A 24,737-nucleotide genomic window follows, 5' to 3' on the forward strand; every position below is an offset into this window, starting at 1 on the left:
AGAAAGAGAGAGAGGGAAGACGGGTAAATAAAGTTGATTTCAATTCAATCTCTGTAATTGGCATTAAATTCAATTTATAATTTTTATTTGTATTTTTATTTTTATTACAAACTACCCTTTTTTATTATTTCCAATATATAAATAAATAAATAATTTGGACCCCCCCCCCTTATATTTCCAGGTAAAAGAAATAAAGACTAGAGGGCTGTCAGGTGGATGTGTGATTATTATTATTAGTGTTCTATAAATTCTCAATTAAGTGCATGATTATTTCTATAAATTAACTAGTTAAACAGGGTTTAATATTTTGTTATTAACAAAATAAGAGATCTCTTTTTAGGAACTTAGGTCTTTTGATTTAAATTATGCAACCCTATTTTTTAAGGATAAGGAATGAGGGAAAAACATATGAACTCTAAAGATGGTTACATTTTCATGGTCTGCTTCTTTCTCTCCCCTTTATGTGCACTTGTTTCTTTAAATTAAAATCTTTATTTTCATTAAGAACATATAATTACAAAGAGAAGTCTTTATGGTACAAAACACCAGCATCAGATGCTACAGTTAGTAATACTTAGACAAAACTGAGGAGAAGCAACACTAGAGAAGAAAATAGGAGCACTACATTCTTGGATGGGTTGCTTGATAACCATGTAGCATGGGAACTAGGTGAACCATTAGGTCCTGGGGTTGCAACAGCAGTGACATTTTCCTTGGAGCAAGTGTAGTTGCAACGGCTAGGACGAACAACTCTGTAAACACCACTGCTGGCTAGAATGAAGATGTCTTTTCGGTTGTCCTCCCCGAATGAGAAGATGTAACCTAGAGCTGGAAGGCTGCTGTCCGGGACAGAGCTGCAAGCTATCGGAGAGTCGCGTCCACAGCTGAAAGGAATCTTGCTTGAGCTGAAGTTGCCACTGTTTTCTGGGTCCTCAGAGCCTGCCCATATGGCACCAGCATACAAGTCTCCATACAAGTACCTAAAAATAAAAATCCAATCAAGATTAATGCTTCAATTGTCTAGCTTGGTCATGTTTTAAGCAAAAAGTTTATGTTATTTTTCAAAGGAGTATATGATATTTTACTTCCATACTTGAGCTGAAAGAAAAGAACAGTTGTCAGTTACCTTCCAAACATGCATGGATCAGTCTCAGACCGGTAGATATAGCCGCCAGTTATAGATGCTGATCCTTCTTTCTTGTTTACTTCAGAATGGTTGTATCCCATTATGGGGAAAATGGGGTCTGTAGGTTTTCTGGATGTATTTCCACCAAGTGACTTTGGAGGAGTGAAAACATATGGGCCCTCGTAAAAACTCCAGCCATAGTTTCCACCCTTGGTGATAACATCCACCTCTTCATGTAGATCCTGTTAGATAAACAGATTAGTATCAGAGGATGTAAGCAATGGAGAAGAAGAGATGTCTTTCTGTTTGTCTTTTTTTTAAGGACTTCGCCAACGAGGAAGTTGATATTGAAAACAGAAAATTTTGAGCACTTGGGATCCTCTAGCAGACAGGATTGTGTTTTGTTGAATATGAAAATCAAGAATTGCTTGTACAGATGATAGATATATATCATACCTGCCCAACGTCTGCGCATATAAAGTAGGAAGGCCTAGCAGAATCGAAACTGCAGCGCCAAGGATTTCTTAGTCCTAAAGCCCAAATTTCTGGCCTCAATTCTGGATCTTCTGAGAATGGATTGTCTTTGGGGATGGAGTAGTTTCCCCATAAAACAAGTTTATCAATTTCTGCCTCGCCTGGAAGTACATTACAAGGGTAAGGAAAGAATGCAATAGGAAGCAGATGGTTTTGGTAACAGAAACTAGAATTACTTAATTCTGATACTCACTTAGTACGTTATCGACGTCAAGCCTCATGATCTTCCCAAGCAAGGATTTCTTGTTTTGAGAGAAGTTGTATGGATCACCTGTACCCCCACCATCTCCCATCATGTGGTATAAGTACCCATCTTCTGGTCCAAAGAGTATCTGTCCTCCATGATGAGCTGTGAAGGGGAGGCCCATAGTAAATATCCTTCTTACTTCTGATGGTTTGGCACTTGTTGCCTGGAAAAAAGAAAAAGAAAAAGAAAAAGGATCAAAATTCAGTAGGAAAAATTGAGTTACAGTAACAAAAATTTATTATGGGTTGGTATAGAGGTGTACCAAGGAAGGCTGGGATGCTGTACCATTAGCAGAATACTCTGCTATAACAGTTTGGTATTGGCATGGTTGAGCACCATTATCAGAACCTATTTTTGAAGGATCACAATTGACATCTGAATTACATGAACATCTTCCTGTGCATCCTGGCCACTTCACCTTATCACAGTTGAATGAAGCAAAGAACCGGCCATTTTGCGCGAAGTTGGGATGAAATGCCATACCCATCATTCCAAATGCAGTATCAAAATGAACTTCATCAGTTAGATCCACAAAGGGACTGGATTCATCAAGCTCCATTGCTGCTCCTGATCCCTCTTCAGGAATAGTTGCCAACCAAATCTTGCCTTGTTGACTGGAGAAAAATGCGCGGTTAGAGCCATCAGGATGAGCAACCATATTGAGGTAAGATCCATTTCCAATTTTCTCGAGGCACAAACCATGTGGGGGGATTGGAGTTCCAGAATCATTTAGAGTGACAGGTTCACCACCAAAACATACTGATCCATCACTAGAGGCTCCACCAAATGCATTGCAGAAATCGGCTTTCGATTGCCAGAGTTTGGTTAGCTCACTAACATTGGACTTGACAGGCACTCCAGCTTGGCCTTGTAATGAAGGGGCAAAGGGAGAGTTCAATATGGACACATTTTGGCATGTGTCCCATATGTTAGAGCAAAAATCATTCACTTCTTGGATAGACTGGGATGAATTTGCTGAAACAGTGGAGTTGCAAAGTAGAGGAACTGGCCGGGGCACAGAATCAACTGTAAAAAGCTCACCCGAAAATGGATCGCACCTCTAAAAACCATGACAGAAAATAAATAAGGAGTTGAAGTATGGTGACTATGATTATAACATTATCAGAATAAATCAGAATAAATCATAAACTGTGAGCTATATAATAAGGGAAAGACAAACACAAAACAAAGCTACCATTTCTATCAACAGAACACACCGTATTTGTTGAAATTTTAAAATTGGAAACACTGAATTGGGAGGATATATATAATAAGGGAAAGACAAAAGCCTTACCGCACAAAGTACTGATTTTAAGAGAGAAGCACAGCCAGAATTGGAGATGTTCATGGTTTGGAATTGTTTCTGTATTTGTAAATCTTCTGTGGAGTTGCAGCAAGCGGTTTCATTGTAAGAACAAAATTTGAGTGGGCTACTCAGGGTAGAAGGTGCCCCTGCACCAATTAATCCATTCCAACTCAATTTCATTAGAAACTGCAGAAGATAATCAAACATAAAACAGCAAACTTCACAACAAAAAAGAAGAAGAGGGAAAAACCCACTTGAATCAATGCATAAAGGATGTGAAAATGAAGTATCAAAAAGCAGCAGCAAGTTGCAAAGCAGAAACCCAATGGCTAGAACACCACCCATCACTACACCAAGAGAGAGGGGAGAGAGAGAGAGTGAGTGAGAGGAAAGCAGGTATCTCTCTTTATAACATCTCTCCCTTTAATCTACTTCAACAGGGTCCAATTAGCAACAGTGTTGCATTGACTTGAGAAATGCTGAAGGATTGTTTACAAACTAAAAGTTCACTGGAATATTAGCATTCTGCCAATCCAACCACTCTAGCTTCTATCTGTTATGTATCTCCATTATTAGCCCATCTATATTTTCTCTCTCTCCCTCTCTCTCTCTCTCTAGACCAAAATTTTTATATTCAGCTTCCAGAAGGGAGATCATTTTCCAATCTCTCTCCCCCCTTTTTTAAACTCAACTCTCTCTCTCTCTCTCTCTCTCTCTCTCTCTCTCTCTCTCTCCACTTCAACTCTCTTCAGCTCTGCTCCAGAAATGAATATGTTTTCAATTTGCTTTCTCTCTCCCTCTCTCTTTCACAAGGCTTTTTTGACAACTTGTTTTCAACTCATTGATTTAAAGACAGAGGCACCATAACTTAAAGCGAATTAAAGACTGAGGCACCACCATGATCAACTTGACAGTTTACATATGGTTTGACTTTTCCTTAATACTTTATCTAAATTGATGGGGGTTGTTGGGAAGGAAGACACCCACTTGTTTGTTTACATAGAAAACAAACCTGGATAGATCTTGGTTGGCTTCAGTGTGTCCTGTGCCATCAACACTGATTACCCAAACGCCCTTGTGGCTATAGGGTGTGTTCAAAGTTGAAACCCAACACCAAAAGACAAGCCGGAAAAGCATAATCATATTCAATATGATTGAGAACCTACTTAGAATTCCAATTAGAAAAAAAAAGGTTTTAATCTTGGGATTCAACGGTGATGATGATGACATCAACAGTTGAAGAAAGAAAATATATGTATCTGCATAATACATGTGGAGCTCTTCTAGAAACAAAATAAGGGTCATCTCATGCATCATCACATGTTCGACATCAATGTTTGTTTGGCAGGTTTTTCTGGGATTTAAAATTAATTAATTTTAAAAAAATGGCTCAAAGACAAAGACCTGTTCACATTAAATAAGAGAAAAAAAGCAGCTGTAATTGTTGAACGTGGATAGCAGAAAGTGGACACAAGAGCTTATTAGATATGCTTCCTGAGAACTGTTTTCTGATAAACAAATATTTTTCTTTCGTTTCTTTTCTTTTTTGAAAATTCTCAATAGTATACCTAAAGTTTACCAAAAAGCAGAGCAGTGTTTCTGCTGCCTTGTTGTTTACTTTTTGTCCTGTTTCTGCTATAACTCAGATATGAAGAGATTTTCTTTTGGGATTGATTGATGCTGGCAACAGCAGCATCCATGTACATCTTTCTCATTCGCACTCTTTGATCTCCATTTTGAGTTTTTCACGCAAGTTGTAACGTACCTATGATATGTGCCCTAGTTAAAGTAAATAAGACAATACTGAAACTTAGAAATGTCAAAAGTTAATACTAAAAAAGTGGTATTGGGCTTGGCCATGCTCTGCATCTAGTGACATTTGGGTCGCGGGATATGGGAAAGGCCAAGCGATGACCTGCAACACGTAATTTTTCTAAGGGCTCAACTACAAAGAGTCTTTGAAGTGTAACCGCTTGCATATGAATACTAACTTTTTGAGGGATCAACTACAGAAAAAGTATTTTAAGTGTAATCGATTGCATACAATTCGTTGTAAGTTTTAATTCTAAATAAATAGCATATACGTAATATTTCATCTTTGTATATAGAATTGTCAATATATTATCGATAACATCTCGATATGCATATAGAATTTGTGCATACTTAAACGACAAAAACAATCCTTAATTGTTAGTGAGTTTTTGCTTCTTGGTTGGAATATTATTGATATACAGACTTGCTCCACAAGCGCCTAGTCTGATGTCCACCACCTCTGTTCCACAACTTGGCTCACTTTTCTGTTGTATTCACGCTGGTCCTCCAAATAAAGCTTAGCAGCCTAGTTAGCGAAATTTTATAGTAAAGGTGTCATACATGAACTATAGATTTCAAAAGAAAAAAATCTTAAGAGAAAGGGAAACTATTGGGTTTTGTTAGGTGGGCCATGGTGGTTTTGAAGATTGAGATTATTGGAACTGCAAACCAATACATACGGCACTTGATGGCAACGTAGTTAGTAAAATACGGGACGAGAAAAATGTGTATAAAGTACGTTGAGGTATTTGTTTGATATAATTTTCAAACCGTACGGGAATAATTCGCGAATTTACTCATAATGGAATTGATATTTTTAGTATCAGTGATAGTTCACAGGATATAATCCAGTGTACAAAACAAAATAGGAAAGAAGAAAAAAGAGGACATCTTTGTGTCCCTTGAACAGTTCTGTAGACATAGGGGAGCAAGAACGTTGATCATGAGTCACAGAGTTGACTGCGTGTTCCTTGGCACATAAGAAATTGCAGCGGCTTGGTCTTGCAACTCTATAAACACCACTGCTTGTTAATATATAAACATCCTTCTTGTTATCTTCTGCAAATGAGTACACGTACCCCAGAGCAGGGGTGGCGTTAGAAATTCCAGCTGGCACAATGTTACATTGAATTGGAGAATCATGAGCACATTTGAAAGGCATTTTTGCAGTTGAAAAATTCCCACTGCTTTCAGGGCTTTCAGTGCCTGCCCACACAGCATCAGCATACAAATCCATGTACAAATACCTGCAATGTTGTTCACAAAGCATGTTTATATTTATTCGTCCTTACAAGCAAATCACAGTATGACGTGTGTACATGTACACCTGTATTTGTTGCACGGGGCAAACTGACCTTTTGTGCATGCATGGATCAGTCATCGATCGATAGAAGTAGCCGCCTGTGATGGAGGCTGATGCAGCAGATCCTACATTCTTGTCTATGTCAGAGTGGCTATATCCCATTACAGGGAATATGGGGTTTATGGAAGTAGCAGATGTTGTTCCTCCTGGAGACTTTGTTGGCTGAAAAGGAATGGAGCCCTCATAAACGCGCCACCCATAATTTCCACCCTTTATCACTATATCAACCTCTTCATATTGATCCTGCAAAATGCAATGAAAACTATGAATGCCAAAACCCTTTTGGAGAAAACAACAGCTTCATAAAGGTTTAGCAAAAACATGATATTCAAACCTGTCCACAGTCTCCACAGAGAAAGTAGGAGGGCCTTTCTGAATCAAAACTACAGCGCCAAGGATTTCTGAATCCCAAGGCCCAAATCTCAGGCTTCACATCCTTGACATCAACAAATGGATTATCACCTGGTATAGAATAATTTCCCCATAGCCCTTTTCCATTTATTTCCATTGCACCTAGTAATTGTGGCAAAACAGGACAATTATTTCGACACAGATAATGATATATTAACCATTTATGCTTGTTTATATGACAACATAACAACATTGTTTCAAACTGCTCAGTTAAAATATAAACAAAGATCAAACATTTATACTGGTAATTCCCAGGACTTACTTGGTATGGTATCTATGTCAAGCCTCAGAATTTTTCCAAGCAAGGATTTCTTGTTCTGTGCAAAATTGTAAGGGTCATCTCGATTTGAACCGTCTCCCATCATGAGGTATAAAAAGCCATCTGCAGGTCCAAAAAGAATCTGACCGGCGTGACCTCCCCTGTATGGAAGCCCCATTGTGAATATCCTTCCCACTTCTGAAGGATTTGCACTTGTTGCCTAACAAGAAAAACAGACAATAAGAAGCTCATGGATGAGTTTCATTGCAATAGTTCGGATGATAGTTTTCTAAAACATGAAATGGAGAGGTGTGCATTTATACCAAGGAAGGCTCTGACGCTGTACCATTGGCAGTAAATTCTGCAACAACACTATGATATTGGCATGGCTGCACCCCACTATCAGCCGGAAGCTTTGAGGGGTCACAACTCACATCTGTATTGCATGAACATCTGCCTGAACAGCCTGGATGCTTCATCTTGTCACAATTGAATGACAGAAAGAAGCGGCCATTGCGCACGAAGTTTGGATGAAATGACATACCCATTAGACCAAATTCAGTGTCAAAGAGCACTTCATCAGCAATGTCCAGAAAGGGTTCAGATTCATTGATCCACAAAATCCCATTTGATCCCTCATCAGGTATAGTTGCCAACCATATCTTACCTTGCTGGTTAGACACGAAAGCGCAGTTGGAACCATCAGGATGTGGAACTAGATTGATATAAGCTCCATTTGCAATTTTCTCAAGGCAAAGACCAGCTGGAGGTGAAGCTTTTTCTTGACTAAATGAAACTGGTTCATCTTTAAAACACACATCATCTTCTGAACCACCAAATTCTTCACAGAAGTCTTTCCTTGAGCGCCACTGATCAGTCAGTTTGGAAGGCAACGAACTATATTGCATCCCAACGCTGCCTTGCATTGGTGGAGCAAATGGAGAACTCAAGATGGATATATGTCCACATGTATCCCACAATTTTGTGCAGAAGTCAATGGAATCTCCAACTTTGGACTGATGAGGTTTCACCAAATCAGTGGTGTTGCACAAAACAGGAACTTTTCTAGGCCCAGAATCAATTTCAAATAGCTGAGCAGAAAATTGATCACATATCTGCAGATTATGGAACACCAAAAGTTAGCAAAAGCAAAGTACTTTCTCTAGTAAAACTAACTTATCCATGGGTGGACAAAGAGGCTTACTGCACACATGGTCAATTTCAGGAGAGCAGCACATGCAGGATCAGAGACGTTTAGTGCTTCAAATTGTTTCTGCAACTCCAAATCTTGAGTGGAGTTGCAGCAGATGGTTCCGTTGTAAGAACAGAACTTCAGAGGAATGTCTTGCTTTATAGGTTGCCCTGTTTGCATTGATAGAAAATAACTCGTTTAACTGATGGAAATAAATACAAAACATATTCGTTAAAGGGTTAAATACGAAATGAAGAACAAAAACAGATGCAGAGACAGAGAGAACCAACTTGAATCAGTGCACAGTGGAAATGAGGACCAACAATCGAGAAACAACGATAGGGAGAAGAGGAACAAAAAACAGACACAAGTATTCATCTTGGATTCAAAAGAAACAAAAGCTGATAGAGTGCAATCACTTTTACTCAGAAACTGTCACAAAAAACCAAAACCAAAAGCTACAGTTCCTACTTTGTACTGCATACGATTGAGAGCAGAAGATAAACGGCCAAGTTTCCTGTTCATTCCCTTAAATTACTCTGTGATTGCTTGGTTAATGTGTTTTGCAAGTTTCAGTTATTGTTGGGTTTATTTAGTTTATGGGATTCCACAAACATCATATTGAATATTGAAGAAAGCATTAGAAAAACAAGTCTTGAGATTTACATTGCATAAGCAGCCATATGAAAGTCAAGTTTACTTGGGTTTTACCGTTTTGCCTAAGGAAAATAATAGTTTATGCAGAAGTGTCCCGGATCTCAAGCAGACAAACCCAGTACCAGATGGCTTGACAAAATGAGGTTGTCTGCTTTGCCACGACAAGAGGTCCTTTGGTTATTTGTGGTGCTTGTAAATGCCTCTGTGAAATGGAAGAGAGGGCAGAGAGGGAGAAATTTTCAGATTTTCCCTTGATAGTCAGAATGTGCTTTTAACCTTTTTACAGATTTTCGTCATTGCATTTGTGAAGAAGACCAAGCAATGCCAACCCTTCCATTTTCGGTTCTATGTTCTTAAAGCCAGCATTTCAACCAGGAGCTGAGTTGATTAAAGAGGAGAAAAACGATGTAGCATGAAGGCATAAGAAGACTAGTAAGACACCAAAGAAAGAAAAGTTGGAAATTATTTCAATTAAAAATAATTTCAAATATAGTACATTCTGAATTTCTAGCACATCTTTAGTCTACCCATCTCAACATCTGATTTAGTTTTAAATTGCACCAAGAAAATGATGCATTAGGAAACTAAGTTAACAGCAACGGAAAGAATATCCATCAGTCCTCAGCTCCACTTCAATAGGCTGTGCATTTATGTTTCCTTTGGCTACAGGCATGCCACCTTTTTGTTTTCACGGTTCTCTCCTTTTTCCCCCTATCTTTGTGGCCAATAACCAGGTAGTTATCAACTTTCAAGTGCACCAAGCGCCTTCATGTCCTCCAGGAAGGCCATGTAAGAGTCGTCAATGCTCTGTGGCTTCGGTGCTGACGATGAGTTCACAGACTCTTGTCTAACAAAAGGAGTTGCTGACTGGGTAGGTGCTGCCGTGGTTGGGAGTGATGGTTTTGCTTTTGCTTTGGGGGCAGCCATCTCTCTCCTTACCCGAACAGACGCAGGAACCTAAACCCAGAACCAGAAAACAGGCTTAGGTCATAAAAGTTTATTGATCCAAAAAGACAAAATGTAAAGAGTACATATTGACATCTTGCAGTATGATAAAAGTCTCATAAAGCTCTACCCATTTCGTTGAGGTTGCTATGGAACTAGGGTCAATAATACTGGCTAAAAGTCTACACTAACCAACTTGAATTGTAACAATAAACCTCTACTACCTGCATCTTCCTTTAAACAAAATTAAAAAACTGATGCAGAAATTACAAACCAGAATGCTTATTGAGTTAGGTGTTACTTGTAGTAACAAGCAACAATGCCACATGTACCACTAGCGTAAGGACGTGATATATCCTACAGATAGCAAAAGAGAATCAACTCACCATGGCTGTAAGTTCTGGAGTGTGCTGCGCCAGAGGCCTCTTAACAACAGTAGATGCTGCAGATTTAACATATGAAGGTTTCTGATGAGCAGCCACTCGGTTTGCAGCATGATCATCATCTTGATAAGTAGGAGGGGGGCCAGGTGGAAGTGGCGGTCTCATCATTGGGGGTGGTCCAGGAGGAGGACCATATGGTGGCCTGGGGATCATTGGGGCCATCATTCCCGGGGGACCTGGTCGACTGGGAAGTCCAGGAGTGGACAATGGTGGCTGCATATCTGGTGGAGGTGGGGGTGGAGGGAAACGAGAAATACCCGGAGGTAATACATCAGGCTGTAAATTTGGAATCAGGGTGGGTCCAGGCATCGGAGGCTGTTGTCTTGGAGGAGGAGGTGGTGGAAGCATGCTAGTAAGATCCTTGGTCACTAGAGTATTATTGGTTTCAGTATCGGACGTTACACCGTCAGACTGATTATTTGTTGAATTAGGAGGCAAACCAGGAGGCGGAGGAGGAGGAGGAAGTATGGTGTGCACCTACAAGAGAGGAAGGGGCATTATTGTCACAAATTGAAAAACTTAAAAGATAGGCTTGGCCACCCATACACCCTCTCTTTGGGCTTACCAGTCAAGCATATACTACTACTTTCGAATATTTTGCTAACTTTTACAACTCTGAAAATTCTTGTTCCTCTTAATAGAAAATATCATTTCAATGGACAATAAGGGGCTGCTTACCTGCGTCGAGTCCTTAGAGGTTGATTGATCAGACAATGTATATTGACTGGTTTCCATCTCATTTCTGCTGATACCAGGAGGAGGTGGCTGTGCGGACTTTTGCAGAGGTGGAGGAGGGGCAAGTAAAGGGCGATTAGCAATCTCTTTAGGCAGGGGTCCTGGAGGTGGAGGTGGAGGTGGTGGCAAAGAGATACCTGGGTTTACAGCTGCAGGGGTAGGCGGTAACGGAGGTGGAGGAGGTAGAGGCAAAGACTCAGGTATGACAGAGCTATCACCAGGCCCATTGTTACCAGAATCGTGCAGAGGTACAGCTAAAGCAGCATCCTCTGACTCCATTGTTGAGGATGACGATGCAGCACCACTTGAAGAAGCAGCAGATAAGGGAATTCTGGGCCCTGCAATTCAAATTCCAAAAGAGAATAAGATAGAGAAAGTAAAGTGGTCACATTAAGACACAAAATTGGGGTGGGGAGGGAAACCAGACCTATTGATGATTTAAACATTGGAGGCTTTCCAGGCGGTGGGGCCCCAGTAGGATTCAGGGTTGGGTGGTAGTAAACGGAGTCCTGCAGGAAAACATTAGAAATTTTGGTTTAATATATTGGAAAAAAGAAGAAGAAAGAATTTTAAAAACATTTACCAACCAGGCATATCGTACCTCAGGCATCGGATGCTTTGCTCTCTCCTCTTCTTCTGCAGTTCGTCTTTTGGGCGGCCCCAAATGACTGACCAGAAAACAAACTATAGTTCATAAATCAAAACAAACAGAAAACGAATTCAAGTATTCGACCACTGGCACAGAAATAGATTCGGAAAACTGATTTTTCACCTGAACATAACTGGGGCCTCACCCTTCTCCTTCAATTTCTCTGCATATTCCTGTACAAAAGAGTACATAAGACTGATCATTGCAAGCAAGAAAATTATTACAACAAGGCACATGGATTGAACATGAAGTTAGAAGACCCTGAACCACTAAGTCACCAATGAAAGATCACAGTACAGCAGCATATAACAATGTGGCTAGTTGAATTTCTGAAACAATGGTATAAAAACAATGTTATATGTGAAAATTACCTTCCTCTTCTTTATAACAAGGTTAAGTGTATCCTCTAGTTGCCTCTTCTTGTGTTTTCTTGCTTTGTCCAGAGCACCATCAGCCTCTGTGCCAATCAGTGAAATACATCAGTGGGTATGAATAGGAAAAGCAGCATGGCATGGCTGCATATCAAATTAAAATAGTAAAAACAAAAAATCTAGACAAAGAGCAGCAAAAAGAAAGATATAGTAAAGCAGTAACAAAACCAAAAACAATAAGCACAAACTGAAATTTTCCTTTAAGAAAAAAATTCATTGTTATCTATATCAATATTACTTTCATTATTCAAAAAATAAACTTACACTACAACGAGTATGTTTTAAAAAATATAAAAAATAAAAGATCCACAACTATACTATATTTATAACCATTATGTTAAAGAACCTCTAGGTTTGAGACAGCAGATGAAAATGAACTTCTAGAATCTTTAAACAAAAGTCCAGAAGTAAATTGTGACTTACTCATCGTTTTCAGCTTATCAATCTGCTCCTTCAGTGTCTCGGGATCCTTCTTCAAGATCCCCACCTCCCTCACCTTCTTTCTTTCTTTCTTATTCTGTTCGTCATAGACAACATAAAGTCAGAAGTGCATGAATAAAGATTTAATCTATGCAATAAGCTTATCAAGAACACCAAAGGTAACAATATAAATGGGGGCAATTTCTTGGAACTGCACATAATCATACGGTCAATGGATAAGTGCAAGTACCTAAACACAGGTCAAATACGTTTTTCTATACATCTCAATTTTAAGATGAGGAGGCACAAACATATGCTATAAAAAAACATTTATCAAAACAAACTCAGAAACATAAAGGTAACAGCATGGTCATACATCTGCTTTCCAAATACAACTGTGTGTGTACACATATATACCTTTCTCGACCTTTCGCTAAGCCTGATAACTTAGAGGGTAGTATCAAATAACAGCATTGACCTTTCACAAACTTGATGCTATTAATTCCATTACAACAACCCAAAGCCTGCTATGCTTACATCTTCCTTTCAAAAATAAATTGGGATTGCAGATGCCAAACTACAATATTGATTAAATTTATACACTAAAATAGGTACCCCATTTAAATTTATTTCAGATTAGTTTAAATGGTGACTATCGACAATTAATTGGCTACTCAAAGCAAAACTTTGTAGACAAATTTAAATATTAGGATACTGTAGTTAAATTTCAAATTCAATATAAGTTTATCTTTTTCTATTTTCCTGTGCTTTCTGGCAAAGAAACGAGGGGAAACATGAAATTAGAGCAATAACTAGGAGCAATGGAGTACCAAATTGTGAAAATCGATTGAATATGGGCAAAAACGAACAACCCAATTTCGAATTAAGTATGGAATCAAGGAATTGAAAGAAGAAAAGAGCAAAAACGGCGTAGTTTTGAGAAGTAATTACCCTTTTCAACTCCTTCTTTCGGAGCTCCTTCCGGTAAGCGTCCGTAGGGTTCATCACCTTGCCTCCTTTCGTCGTCTTCATTGTGATATCTCGCTGGGCCTCTCTTCAAAGTTGTTCTCTTTTTGTTGGTTTTAATTCGATTTCAAGGAATATCGGGTAAATTCAAAACAAAGGTTGCAGAGCGAAACGTGGATGATGCAGAAAACTATTTTCCTCTCTTGCTCTGAAGTGTTGAACGAAACCCCGAGGGCCCAAAAACCTCACCTAGCTTTTTGTTTAGCCAGCTACTTCTATTTTTTCCCTAAACTGTGATAGGAAACTTATATTTGATAAAATCAAAGCTTTTTTTTTTTTTTTTTCTTTATAAATAATAACAAATAAAAATAAAAATAGTATCGCCGCGCGGCTATAATATTTTGTTAAAAACCCGCGGCTATACTAACTTTCATTCTAGTCTCTAGATAAGCAATACAAGATCAAATTAAAAAAACTTTGCCCAAGTGCATCTCTCCTAGTCTTATCCCCCAATAATAGTTTTATTAATTATATCCTTAAATAAAATAATTTGAAAGTATCCCTTATAATATATATATATATATAAATAAATAAATTAAATGGGTAATATTTGGGAAAATAAGGCCTGCTTGGCCCAAATTGGTGGGCTGGGTTCGCTGTCTAGGGCCTGAGGGCAAGTCTCTATTCTTGAAATATTCTTGTGATCTATTGTTCAAGATCAAGACACGTTTGGTCTGTGTATCAAGTGTCTTGAGTTTTTTATTCACAACCTTAAGGAATTTGGAGGACAACTAGTCTTCTAGAGAAAAAAATACTGTACTGTTTCTGCGTTTGAATGGCATTCCTAGAAGGAAACTGTGCTTACAAATGACAGACTTCCATACAACCAATGTACACATGAGAATAGAGAAAAAGATGCAAATCTCGGCAAGGTCGAAGCAGCTTGAGACGCTAAAAGTATCTGCAACTTGATAATTTCATTTGACAATTTGACTTATGGTCACCTTAATCACAATTTACAAATGGAAGTTGAGATGTAGCAGGACAAGAGGAGCTAGGTGTTGCTGGTTCCATCAATATCCTGCAAAAAAAGACAGAAAGCACTCAAATTATCATAATTGAATTACCATAAGCAATCTGATATTACTTCAATAGGAGCAAATGTGACTGAAATTAAGGGAATAATTCCAGATGATAAAACCGAGACTCTCATCACTCCTCCACAAGCAGTGTCAAATCCTTTTTAAACTTTTTTCCCCTTTGTATCAGATGAAAAACCCAACAAAACAACAAAAGCTTAAACTCTCAAAGAATACAGCAGTCTCGTGAGGATTACCTGACTGTAGAAACTTATTGTCCGGAAGAACAAAGCCAAGGCAGTGAGAGACCCCAAAAAGGTAGCACATGCCATGATAAGGAATGATAACCTAAAGCAGTGAGCTCCGGTGCATGTATTCCATGCCGTCGACGCTTCTTTGTCATAAATATGTCTGATCACTCTCACGGAAAAGATATAAGATCCCACAGGAGCGGCTATGGTAATGGCATTGAATATGGTTCCCATATGTAGCACACCAAATATCTCAGAAGTGATTGTGGGCATTAGTGACCACTGAGAACCATAAAAAACACCCACCAGTAGGGATCCAGTATAAAGAGCACAAGGCATACCAGAAGCAATCACCACATGGCCGATGCTCATGCCTGCTAGAGTGATGACGATGAATAATGGCCTTGCCCATCCTCTCAAATGCAGGAAATGATCTGATACATACCCGGCTCCAAAACGGCCAAGGAAATTCCAGATACTCCACAAAGAAATCAAAGTACTTTTCTCAAAGGTTCTGTAGGCCCGTGATCCTCCTATCTGGTTGAGGTTATTTATGGTGGCAAGTCCTGAGCCCATTCCACATGCCATGGCAATAAACAAAATCCAGAAGTCCATAGTGCACATGGCTTGGACCAGATTAAAATTTTCTCCAGATTGCAAAGTCCTATCATTACTATCCAGCTCTCGATCAGTATTATTGCTAGGCAAATGGCGATACCCAGAAGGATCTTGTATATGGCTCTTTTCAGTATCTCGCCAGTTGGACTCACCATCTATTAATGAAAGGACCCGCCCCGAATTTTCCCAAAAACCCGAGACGAACCCTTTGGAATTCCTGACATCACTCTGATGCCGGGCCCACTTACTAAAGACCGAGACTTTCTGCCGAAATTTTGGCAGAGTCTCCCCTATAAATTGGACATTTCCCAAAATTTATACCTGCATGAAAACACAATTTATATTCTCAACTGGCAGCATGCACAATATAATTTCATGCAATTCATGCAAATGGCCTTCGGCCTTCCAATAATTCTCAACCAACTACCAACAATTTCAAATACCCCTTTATGACTAATATTTAGTCTGCGGCTGCACCTAATAACCTTAGGCTGCCTACGTACCCTCACTGAGGGATCAAGCCACACGTAGTTCTTCCATAAAACCTAATTCCACTCTCAAGTGATACCTCAACTCCTTTCTCTGTATTACACAAAATCTCCCCATACGCCAGTACAACCAACGCCACGTATGGGGTCTGTCAACACGCCGGATAACCTACGCCACGTGCGACCATGCCATACTATCACATATCTCCCCATCCGCCGGTACAACCAACGCCACGTATGGGGTCTGTCTCAACGCCGGATAACCTACGCCACGTGAGACCTACACGTCACATCACATAACTCCCCATACGCCGGTACAACCAACGCCACGTATGGGGCCTGTCCCAACGCCGGATAACCTACGCCACGCGGGACCTCAACATCATATCACAAATCTCCCAATACGCCGGTACAACCAACGCCACGTATGGGGCCTGTCGACACGCCGGATAACCTACGCCACGTGCGACCTCAACACAATATCACAATCTCTCCCCATACGCCGGTACAACCAACGCCACGTATGGGGTCTGTCTCAACGCCGGATAACCTACGCCACGCGAGACCTGACTTTCACTTGGTAGTGCTAGTAGTTAATCCAAAATCCGGGGAGGTATTTAAGGTAGTGCATATAGCACTCCAACTGACATTCTAGACTCTGTTGTATCCTTGTACAACCATATAATTATATTTTAATTCTAATATTGCGTAAGCCCCAACAATAGTCTAGTACCCGATAATCCCCCTGGGACGGTGAGATTACTTCGGGAGACTCACGGTCAACCAAGGGTCAAACTACCCTAACCCTGGTCAAACGGGCCCACGGGGACCACGACCTCCAAACTCCGATCCGAAAGTTCCTACGGGCTCTATAAATTATAGGACACTCGTCCTACCAGTTTGGTTCAGATCGGACGGTCGGATCGCTCACGATCGCACGATCTAACGGTTAATATAAAAGATAAACTTTAAAATATTAAATCGGAACATCCGGGGCTCCGATTCACCATCCGTGAATTCCTACACGATCCTAGAAATACCTAGTTTAACATATATTAAATTTGGGTCCATCCAACGGTCCCAACCTATCGAACCCGGATAACGCACAATAGGCGATATCCGTTCGATAGTCAAACGATGTCCGAATTGAGATCCGCGAAATCCTACGCGCTCGTGACGGCACGAGGACCTCAAAACTGGACAGAGACGCGCCGCCCACCTCGCCCACGCGCCGCCACACGCGCGGGCAGACCGGGTGCCCAAAGCGATAACGCTTCGCCGGAAAATCTCAAAACCACGGCTCCAAACTCCTACCCTAGGTATAACACCCTATTTGGAGCCACTTTTGTTCTTGGGCAACCCCCAAAAAGTGGCCGGAAATGGCCAAACACGGCGGCCGAAGTTCGGCCGAATTTCAATTCGAAAATCAAGTTGCCTACGCTACGAATCGATCAATTCCTACCCAACCATCAGCTAGAGCATGAAGAGAGGATGAATTTTCATACCTTGATCGCCAGAAATGGCGGCCGGAGGAGGGAGATCGAGCTCCTTGAATTTTGGGTTAAATTCGGTCGGATTTTTGCATTTTCCGGCGAGCACAGGTGGTTCCGGTGGCTGAGATTGGTCGGGATGGAAAGAGGAGGATGGCACGGTTCTTTTGGGACCGGTGCCACCCCAAGTGGTGGCCGGATGTGGCGGCGGCGGCCCAAAAACCGCCGCTGTGAACAGTAACTCGGGGGGGGGGCTGTTTCTGCGCAGGGGAGAGAGAGAGAGAGAGAGGGAAAATCAGATTTTTATAAAAAATCCCATTTCGAAATATTTACGGTTATGCCACTGAACTTGTTTTGCTCGTAACTTCTTCGTTTCAACTCCGAATTGGGCCCACTACATGTCTACGAACTCGTCTCAGTGAGACCTATCCAAAAATACAAGTCACGGTCCCAAACTCTCTCCGGTTAAAAATATGACTAAAATATCCTTAAATAATTAAATAATTAAATAAAAGTTAAATTTGGGGAAATTTGGGATCGGGGTGTTACAATTAACTGGTCACCCTCAGCTAATAACGTCTGTGAAACCCTATTTGACTCCCCTTGCCGTGCTCTAATTGCAATGCAAAGAGGTGAGGCAAGCAGCAGTATAAGCGCAACAAAAGCAACGACACGTATGGCTAAGCACAACGTAAGGAGGTTCTCTAATATTATAAATCCCATAAGGTAAGCAGCAACAATGAGAGCAATCAACGAAAAACTATTTAGGTGCTTCTTCTCATTTCCTTCATACTTCTTGTGGATCCTCACAAACCACATAAGCAACAAAGTATTTATGGTAGGTAGCAGTGCCAGCATCAGAAGAAATGAAGCAGGTTTCTTGTATAAAAATGTCCAATATATTTGAAATAATATTGCTCCACTCAGACCAAGAAATCCCTAACACGGAAAAGATAAACTTCTCATCCACATCAAGTCCAAGCATTTAGATCAGAAAGAACTCAAGCTCGGACATTAGCCATTACACATGAGCAATGGCACTAACAACCACTTCATTGAGCACCCTTCTAGCATGGTAACCAGTTTCAATGGATATAAGAATTGTCAGGAAGGTCAGGTGAAAATTACTGCTTACCATGTCATAAAAGAAAAAGGGGATGGAAAAAAAAAAAAAAAAAAGACCTTGCTAACTTATGTTGCTTGTTAGTATAAGAAAAACAATATAAAGTAAGATTATTTTCTAAGAAACAACAAAAACTAAAGGCAGCTCTCCCAGATTTGAGCACAACCAATACTCCCATCCTACAAGCCAAAATTTTCTTCTAGAACATCAACCCAATTATCCAAATACCTCCATGATCTAATTTTCACAGTAAAGTAACATAATTGGCTAAAACAACAGATGGGTTAAATTGAACCAATTCACTTCATTAACAGAATAATCCTCCACTGTGAAAAGCAGATATTTTCCAAGGAAACAAACAGAGTTGCCAAAAAAAAATAAACATGAAATTGCAAGTACCTTCATGATGCCAACAATGGTCCCTTTATAATATGGGAAGTTCCGACACCAGTGACCGCATTGTAAGTGTTAAAGAAAGACATAGCATGAGCCGCCACGAACATGAAAAGGCACATCACGGGCACCGGCGCCCGGGGAATAACGCCGGCGACGGCGGTCCACATGAGGAAGTAACCCGCGAAGCACTGGGCCGCCCCGGCCAAGAGGACCAACCAAAGCACACGCCACGTGGCGGAGCAAGAGTAGAGGAGGCCAGAGAGGACCCCCACAGTTGGCTCCAAAGTCCTTGAACACTGAAACGGTGTCGAGGGTCGACTGATCATAGCCCTGTGTGGCCTTCAGGTTCTGAGAGTAGATGGAGAAGATGTAGAGGGAGCCGCTGGTGCACTGTATCCATATGCTCGCCACCGTAGATACCCATTTGCTGTCGAAGAGCCTCAGTCTCAGTCCGTTTCTCTGTTGACTGCCCTCCATTTTCTTTTTCTTTTTTTTTTTCTTTTTTTGGGTAAAATTTTCTTTTTCTTTTTCTTTTGGGAAAAACCCCGATAAAATCTGCATCTTTGATTTTGGTGGCAAAGTCTGCATCTTTGATTACAACAACATGGTCGTTTGTTGCTTTCTGTGATGTGTGGGTTTTTAGTTTGCTCTTGTGCCCACGTGTTGTCTTAACTTTTTAATGATATGAAAGGTGGCACTTTTATGAACCAAAAACAAACCCAAAAAAACACTTATTTGTTATAAAAAAGTAAAATTTATGTGAAAAAGTGAGTTCTGATCAAATAAATAAGAACTGATGACAACCATCTTTAGCAAATTACATTTCAACTCAAGTTTTGAGCAAAACTTCCACACATAAATGAACAATATGATACCCATGGTCTACCCTAGTCGAAAATGGTCAAAGATCTCATATTCGAATGACATCTTAGTTTTTTGCGTGTGAGAAACCTCCTCTTCTATTATTTAGAGCTATCAATTATACAAAAAAAATTGAACAATATGACAGAAAACTCTTCTTGAACACAAACCATTTTTTATATATGTAAAAGAATTGTACACATACAACAGTTGTAACAGATCACAAATTCACAACAGAAGGCCAAGAGATCACAACCTCAAACCACAATAATATTTGCCTTATTGGCCTCTACACAACGTTGTCATATTTTGATTCACTGTCTTGGAGAATGCCGCAATCTTTTGAGCACAATCGAGCTGTAGAACCTCCTAGTTCGAAAGAACAAACCAAGAGCAATAAGAAACCCAAAGAAAGCAACAGATGCCATGATCAGAAAAGACAACATGAAGCAGTGAGTGCCAATGCAGGAGTCCTCTGCAGAAGCTTCTTTATCATATATGTACCCAATCACTCTTACAGAGAAAATATAAGAACCAATAGGACTGGCTATGGAAATTGTATTGAAAATAGTACCCATGTGTCTTATCCCAAAGATATCAGAAGTAATTGTGGGCATCAGTGACCACTGTGAGCCATAACAAATGCCAACTAGGATTGAACCCACATACAAATTTCCAGAAAAACCAGATGAAATTACAATGTGGCCAGCAGCCATGGTTGCTAGAGTAAAAGCCATCAACAATGGCCTTGCCCATCCTCTGGTATGCAGCAAATAATCTGAGACATACCCGGCTCCGAAACGGCCTAGAAAGTTCCATATACTCCATAGAGAAACAAAGGAATTGATCTCAACTGTTGTGTAACCAAGGGACTGGCCTATTTGGCTCATGTTGTTTATTGTGGCCAATCCAGACCCCATTCCACAAATCATGGCAATAAACAACAACCAAAAATCAACAGAACCCATAGCTCTCAGTAGATTCATATCTTCAAGATGATCTACCAGCATTTCAGGTTCATGTTCTACAGGTTCCTCTGATGCAGAGAACTTTGATGATGCCAATCTTGGTTCAGGGTTTTCTAGCAAAGGATCAAGTGTCTGTGGAAGCCTATTTGACTCAACTTTCTGGGCCTTGGTTGCAATTCCAAGGGGTGAGGTAATTAAGACCACAAGAAGTGCTATGAATGTAGCAATATTAGCCCATGATGTGAAACTGAAGATGTTTCTCAAAATGATTATGACCATGAGATAAGCAGCTATGAGCAGAGCAAAAGCAGAGAAAGCGTTCAAGTACTTCTTATCAGTATCAGCTCTATGAGCTTCATAGATTCTCACAAGAGGCATGAACAAGATGGAGACAGATGTAGGCAACAAAGCCAGCATAAGAAGGAATGTGCTGGGCTTGCCTTTGCAGAATGTGTCATAGACTTGGACTAGTATTGCTGAACTAAGACCAAGAAATCCCTGGCCATGAAAACATATGTGGTTTCATTAGGCCAGCTCCCAAAAGCGAAAGAAGTACAAACACTAACTATCATTTAAGTTCTGAATCTGAATTTAAGACATTATAATATTATATTAAATAACTTTAATGATTTATTTTAAACATAAGGTTGTCATAGCAATTCTGAGAACCCCACTTTCTTGCTCATACATTATGCATTTTATGCGAATGCAGAAAATTTCTAGTAAACTCACAACTTTAAAGAGAAATATTATATTGCATACACGTGAGTGACTGTCAATTATTGATGCAGCTAACATATCTCCAGATTATGCCAATTGACTACATGTTTTACCATGTATGTGTTCTAAATTCTAATACAAGCTATGTGACATCTATAATTTCCTGCTATATTATTCTTCACATAATTTATGTGACATTTATTTGTGTGATGAACAATGTGATAAGTAACGGAAACCAAACGACGTCGTGAGGAAAACGAATGTGATCAGCGGTAGCATTTAGTCATCGTATCATATCTATCTAACCTTCATGATGCCCACGATGGTCCCACCGTACTCAGAGAAGTTGTGGACCCCGGTGACCACATTGGCGGTGTTGTAGAAAGTCTGAGCGTGGGCGGCCAAGAACATGAACAAGCACACAGCCGCGACCGGCGGCCTCTCGACCAATCCGGTCACAGCAGCCCACAAGAAGAAATACCCCAAGAAGCATTGGATAGCCCCCGCCGCGTGCACCACCCAGGGCCCACCGATGGGGCGACGATTGAGTGCGACGGCGGAGTATAAAATCCCCGATAGGATGCCGGCGTTGGCGCCTATGTCCTTGAAGACGGACACCGTGTCGAGCGTGGATTGGTCGTAGCCCTGGCTGGACTTGAGCGCCGACGAATAGATGCTGAAGGCGTAGGAAGAGCCGGCGGCGCTCTGGATCCATATGCTGGCCGCTGTGGCCGTCCACTTGCTGCTCAGCCTCTCCATCTCTGCCATGGCTTAGCTTAGCTCTCACTTTTTTCAAAATGAAAGCTATCTTTTATTTATTTCGCTGTTACCATTTTATTGGCTATGTTGTCGATAATGATTGCAGTTAACATCAAATTTTCAAGATTACCACACACAATCCGTGACAGCTTTCCTTCAGACCTAACCAAAACAAAAATATCCCGTTATTTCTGTTCTGTTGCCACAAAAGCGCTTGTTGAAAAAGCAAGTTTTCTTCGCTTGGATTTTAAAAGACTATTTACGATGTGTTTGGATGGAGAAATTTCAAAGTACAAATGATTTCATAAATGACGAAATTTAAAATGACGGAAATTAGTGTTCTAGAATTTGTAAAGTTTTTTGTTTGGATGACGGATTTAAAACATGAAAGATAACTTTATTTGTAAAGTTATCTTTTTTAAAAATTCAATCTCTCTTAGGATTTTAGAAATGATGACTTTTAGATAGAATTTAAAGTTGGGATTTATGACCTCCAAATTTCATGTTTTTTTCCCACACGGAATTTCTAAATTTCTATGTTTTTTTATCCAAACACGGAAATTGATTCATATCAATTTAGAAATTCTGAGTTTTGTCAAAATCCCAAATTTATTTCCCTCATCCAAATGCACTAGGGACAAAAAAGTTAGAAAATTTAAGCAAAATATAATAACTTATAGGATTTTATTTATAAATTTTTTACCATCAAGATTTTTTACCGTGCTCTTTATTTTCAATGCGATTTTACTTAAAAAGCTAACGCATCCACACAATACACATTTCTTTTCATCTTCCCTGTCATGGACCAAGTAATCAGGCATCTTTTGATAGGTTTACATTTGCACGATTCTTTTTTTTCATTTGTCTTTACCTCATCATATTGGGGGAATACTTATCTAATTGGGGATAAATTTTTGTATGTTCCGAATACGCACGTCATTTAATTTCCAAAACATACAAAAGTTGACTATCTTAACGTGCACGAAATTTTATTTCACAAATGGGAAATCTGCCTCCATTTTTAGGTAACTTTATATATTATACCCAAAAATACAGATTCAATACATTATTAGACATACTGATGGTGATGACAGTGACTTCAAATAAGATTGAAGACTCAACAGACATTCCAAATACTGACGACATTGAAGACTCAACAGACATTCCAAATACTGACGACATTGAATCCGACTGTATAAAGAGCTAGAAACAATGCCATCTCCTCTTCATATTTGTCGGGAATTTTTTAAATTCGGGGATCCCCATATCCGATAACCATTTGATCCCGAAATCTCTCCCCATTAGGATCGGAGACCCAACGGGGGCCCGCCCCTGCGGGGATTTTTGCCATCCCTAATCATGAGGTAGCTTTGCTGGGCTGTTACCTCTACGTGTCCATTCCTAATAAGCCCCACGTTTTGACTATTGGAAAGACTAAGACCCACCCACCGACAAAATCAACTCCAAATCCCATTCATGATTTTGGGATCATCTCGCGTTTATAATATGGTTTTCTGTTGTTAAAATTAATGGAGGACAAATCCAACCATGTTTATGGCTCATGATTTTGTACTATTCTTTTATTTTTTTGTTCCAATATTTTGTACAATTCAAGTGTTCGAGATGTGCACTGTGAAGCTAGCACAATCACTGGATCATTGTGAGTTTCACACGCATCAATGAATAAATCATAGATATACTAATAACAGGGCGCGCTCAGAGTTCCGAAGTGGAATTGTCCAAAATGTTCAATGAAACTGTCATGTCCTGTGGCCCAGTATGGCCTTGGGCTGACTGTTCAAGTTCAAGCTTGCATACAATATCTTGCTTTTGTTTGACCGTCCGATGATTTCGGCGTGCCTCCCTCCAGTCCAGCCCAAAAGTCTTCATAATTTTGTCCAACTTGAGTTGCTTCATGTTATCATTATTCTTTCTTATGGCCCAAAAGTGAGAAACGACAGCTTAGAAATCCAAGGTATTTATTTATTTAGTAAATTAGTACTGATTTACAGAAGTTGATTAGGTTAATTGGTAACGACAGTAAATTCATCTTCTTATATTCTCTACTTCTTTCTAGATTAGACTAATTTGAAGTAATTTAGAGAAACATTTGTACTAAATATATATATTGATTTTATTTGTATTTTGCCCTTTCAGTTAGAGAAAAGTCCAGATCATCGTGGCGCAAAAAGCTTAGGCGGGAACGTGCAGGCACATGGAAGCCAGACGCCCAAAGGTCCAACGCACATGCACAACTGGACAAAGATTAACTGGGGACATTAGGAGCTTCGACGGTTGACCTGCCTCACTTGACGACAAGGTCTCCAGCATCGTCCAGCACCAAACGCACCGTTTCGTGCCTTCACCCACATTAAAATAAGACAGAACAAGCAGAAGGAGGCAAAAGCGGGACGGCGTGAACAAGCCCTCCTTCCTACTTAACCAACGCATTGCATGGTGATTTATGACGCTACCCCTTTTAGGCTTT

At 40.1% G+C, this 24,737-nt stretch overlaps 4 protein-coding genes and 1 pseudogene across 5 annotated transcripts; all 5 read right to left on the reverse strand.

The window, feature by feature from the left end:
- Window positions 1-475: 475 nt before the first annotated feature.
- LOC117629389 (HIPL1 protein-like) lies at window positions 476-4,348 on the reverse strand. 2 transcript variants are annotated; one of them, XM_034361956.1, is made up of 8 exons: window positions 4,226-4,348; window positions 3,468-3,560; window positions 3,202-3,359; window positions 2,170-2,967; window positions 1,854-2,070; window positions 1,583-1,761; window positions 1,127-1,368; window positions 476-980 (listed from the first exon to the last, which is right to left on the reverse strand). In XM_034361956.1, the coding sequence occupies exons 1-8, from the start codon at window positions 4,263-4,265 to the stop codon at window positions 575-577; spliced, it is 2,133 nt and encodes a 710-aa protein (XP_034217847.1). In that variant the 5' UTR covers window positions 4,266-4,348; the 3' UTR covers window positions 476-574. The 2 variants fall into 2 exon arrangements, with proteins under 2 accessions (XP_034217847.1, XP_034217848.1); XM_034361957.1 differs by lacking the exon at window positions 3,468-3,560 and having other exon boundaries at window positions 4,226-4,347.
- A 1,500-nt stretch (window positions 4,349-5,848) lies between these two features.
- On the reverse strand, window positions 5,849-8,430 carry LOC117629109 (HIPL1 protein-like). The gene is made up of 6 exons (XM_034361616.1): window positions 8,263-8,430; window positions 7,382-8,173; window positions 7,062-7,278; window positions 6,723-6,901; window positions 6,381-6,631; window positions 5,849-6,272 (listed from the first exon to the last, which is right to left on the reverse strand). The coding sequence occupies exons 1-6, from the start codon at window positions 8,428-8,430 to the stop codon at window positions 5,849-5,851; spliced, it is 2,031 nt and encodes a 676-aa protein (XP_034217507.1).
- A 922-nt stretch (window positions 8,431-9,352) lies between these two features.
- LOC117628677 (protein EARLY FLOWERING 5) lies at window positions 9,353-13,804 on the reverse strand. Its single transcript, XM_034361173.1, has 9 exons — window positions 13,482-13,804; window positions 12,534-12,627; window positions 12,051-12,136; window positions 11,803-11,852; window positions 11,632-11,698; window positions 11,458-11,539; window positions 10,974-11,368; window positions 10,239-10,772; window positions 9,353-9,864 (listed from the first exon to the last, which is right to left on the reverse strand). The coding sequence occupies exons 1-9, from the start codon at window positions 13,560-13,562 to the stop codon at window positions 9,649-9,651; spliced, it is 1,605 nt and encodes a 534-aa protein (XP_034217064.1). The 5' UTR covers window positions 13,563-13,804; the 3' UTR covers window positions 9,353-9,648.
- A 374-nt stretch (window positions 13,805-14,178) lies between these two features.
- LOC117627859 lies at window positions 14,179-19,575 on the reverse strand (annotated as a pseudogene).
- A 380-nt stretch (window positions 19,576-19,955) lies between these two features.
- LOC117628772 (protein NUCLEAR FUSION DEFECTIVE 4-like) lies at window positions 19,956-22,394 on the reverse strand. Its single transcript, XM_034361296.1, has 2 exons — window positions 21,797-22,394; window positions 19,956-21,268 (listed from the first exon to the last, which is right to left on the reverse strand). Exons 1-2 carry the CDS (start codon window positions 22,256-22,258, stop codon window positions 20,117-20,119), a joined length of 1,614 nt encoding a protein of 537 aa, XP_034217187.1. The 5' UTR covers window positions 22,259-22,394; the 3' UTR covers window positions 19,956-20,116.
- Between the last annotated feature and the right edge of the window lie 2,343 nt (window positions 22,395-24,737).

The sequence above is a fragment of the Prunus dulcis genome, chromosome 5 (assembly GCF_902201215.1).
Source record: "Prunus dulcis chromosome 5, ALMONDv2, whole genome shotgun sequence".
Taxonomy (NCBI): domain Eukaryota; kingdom Viridiplantae; phylum Streptophyta; class Magnoliopsida; order Rosales; family Rosaceae; genus Prunus; species Prunus dulcis.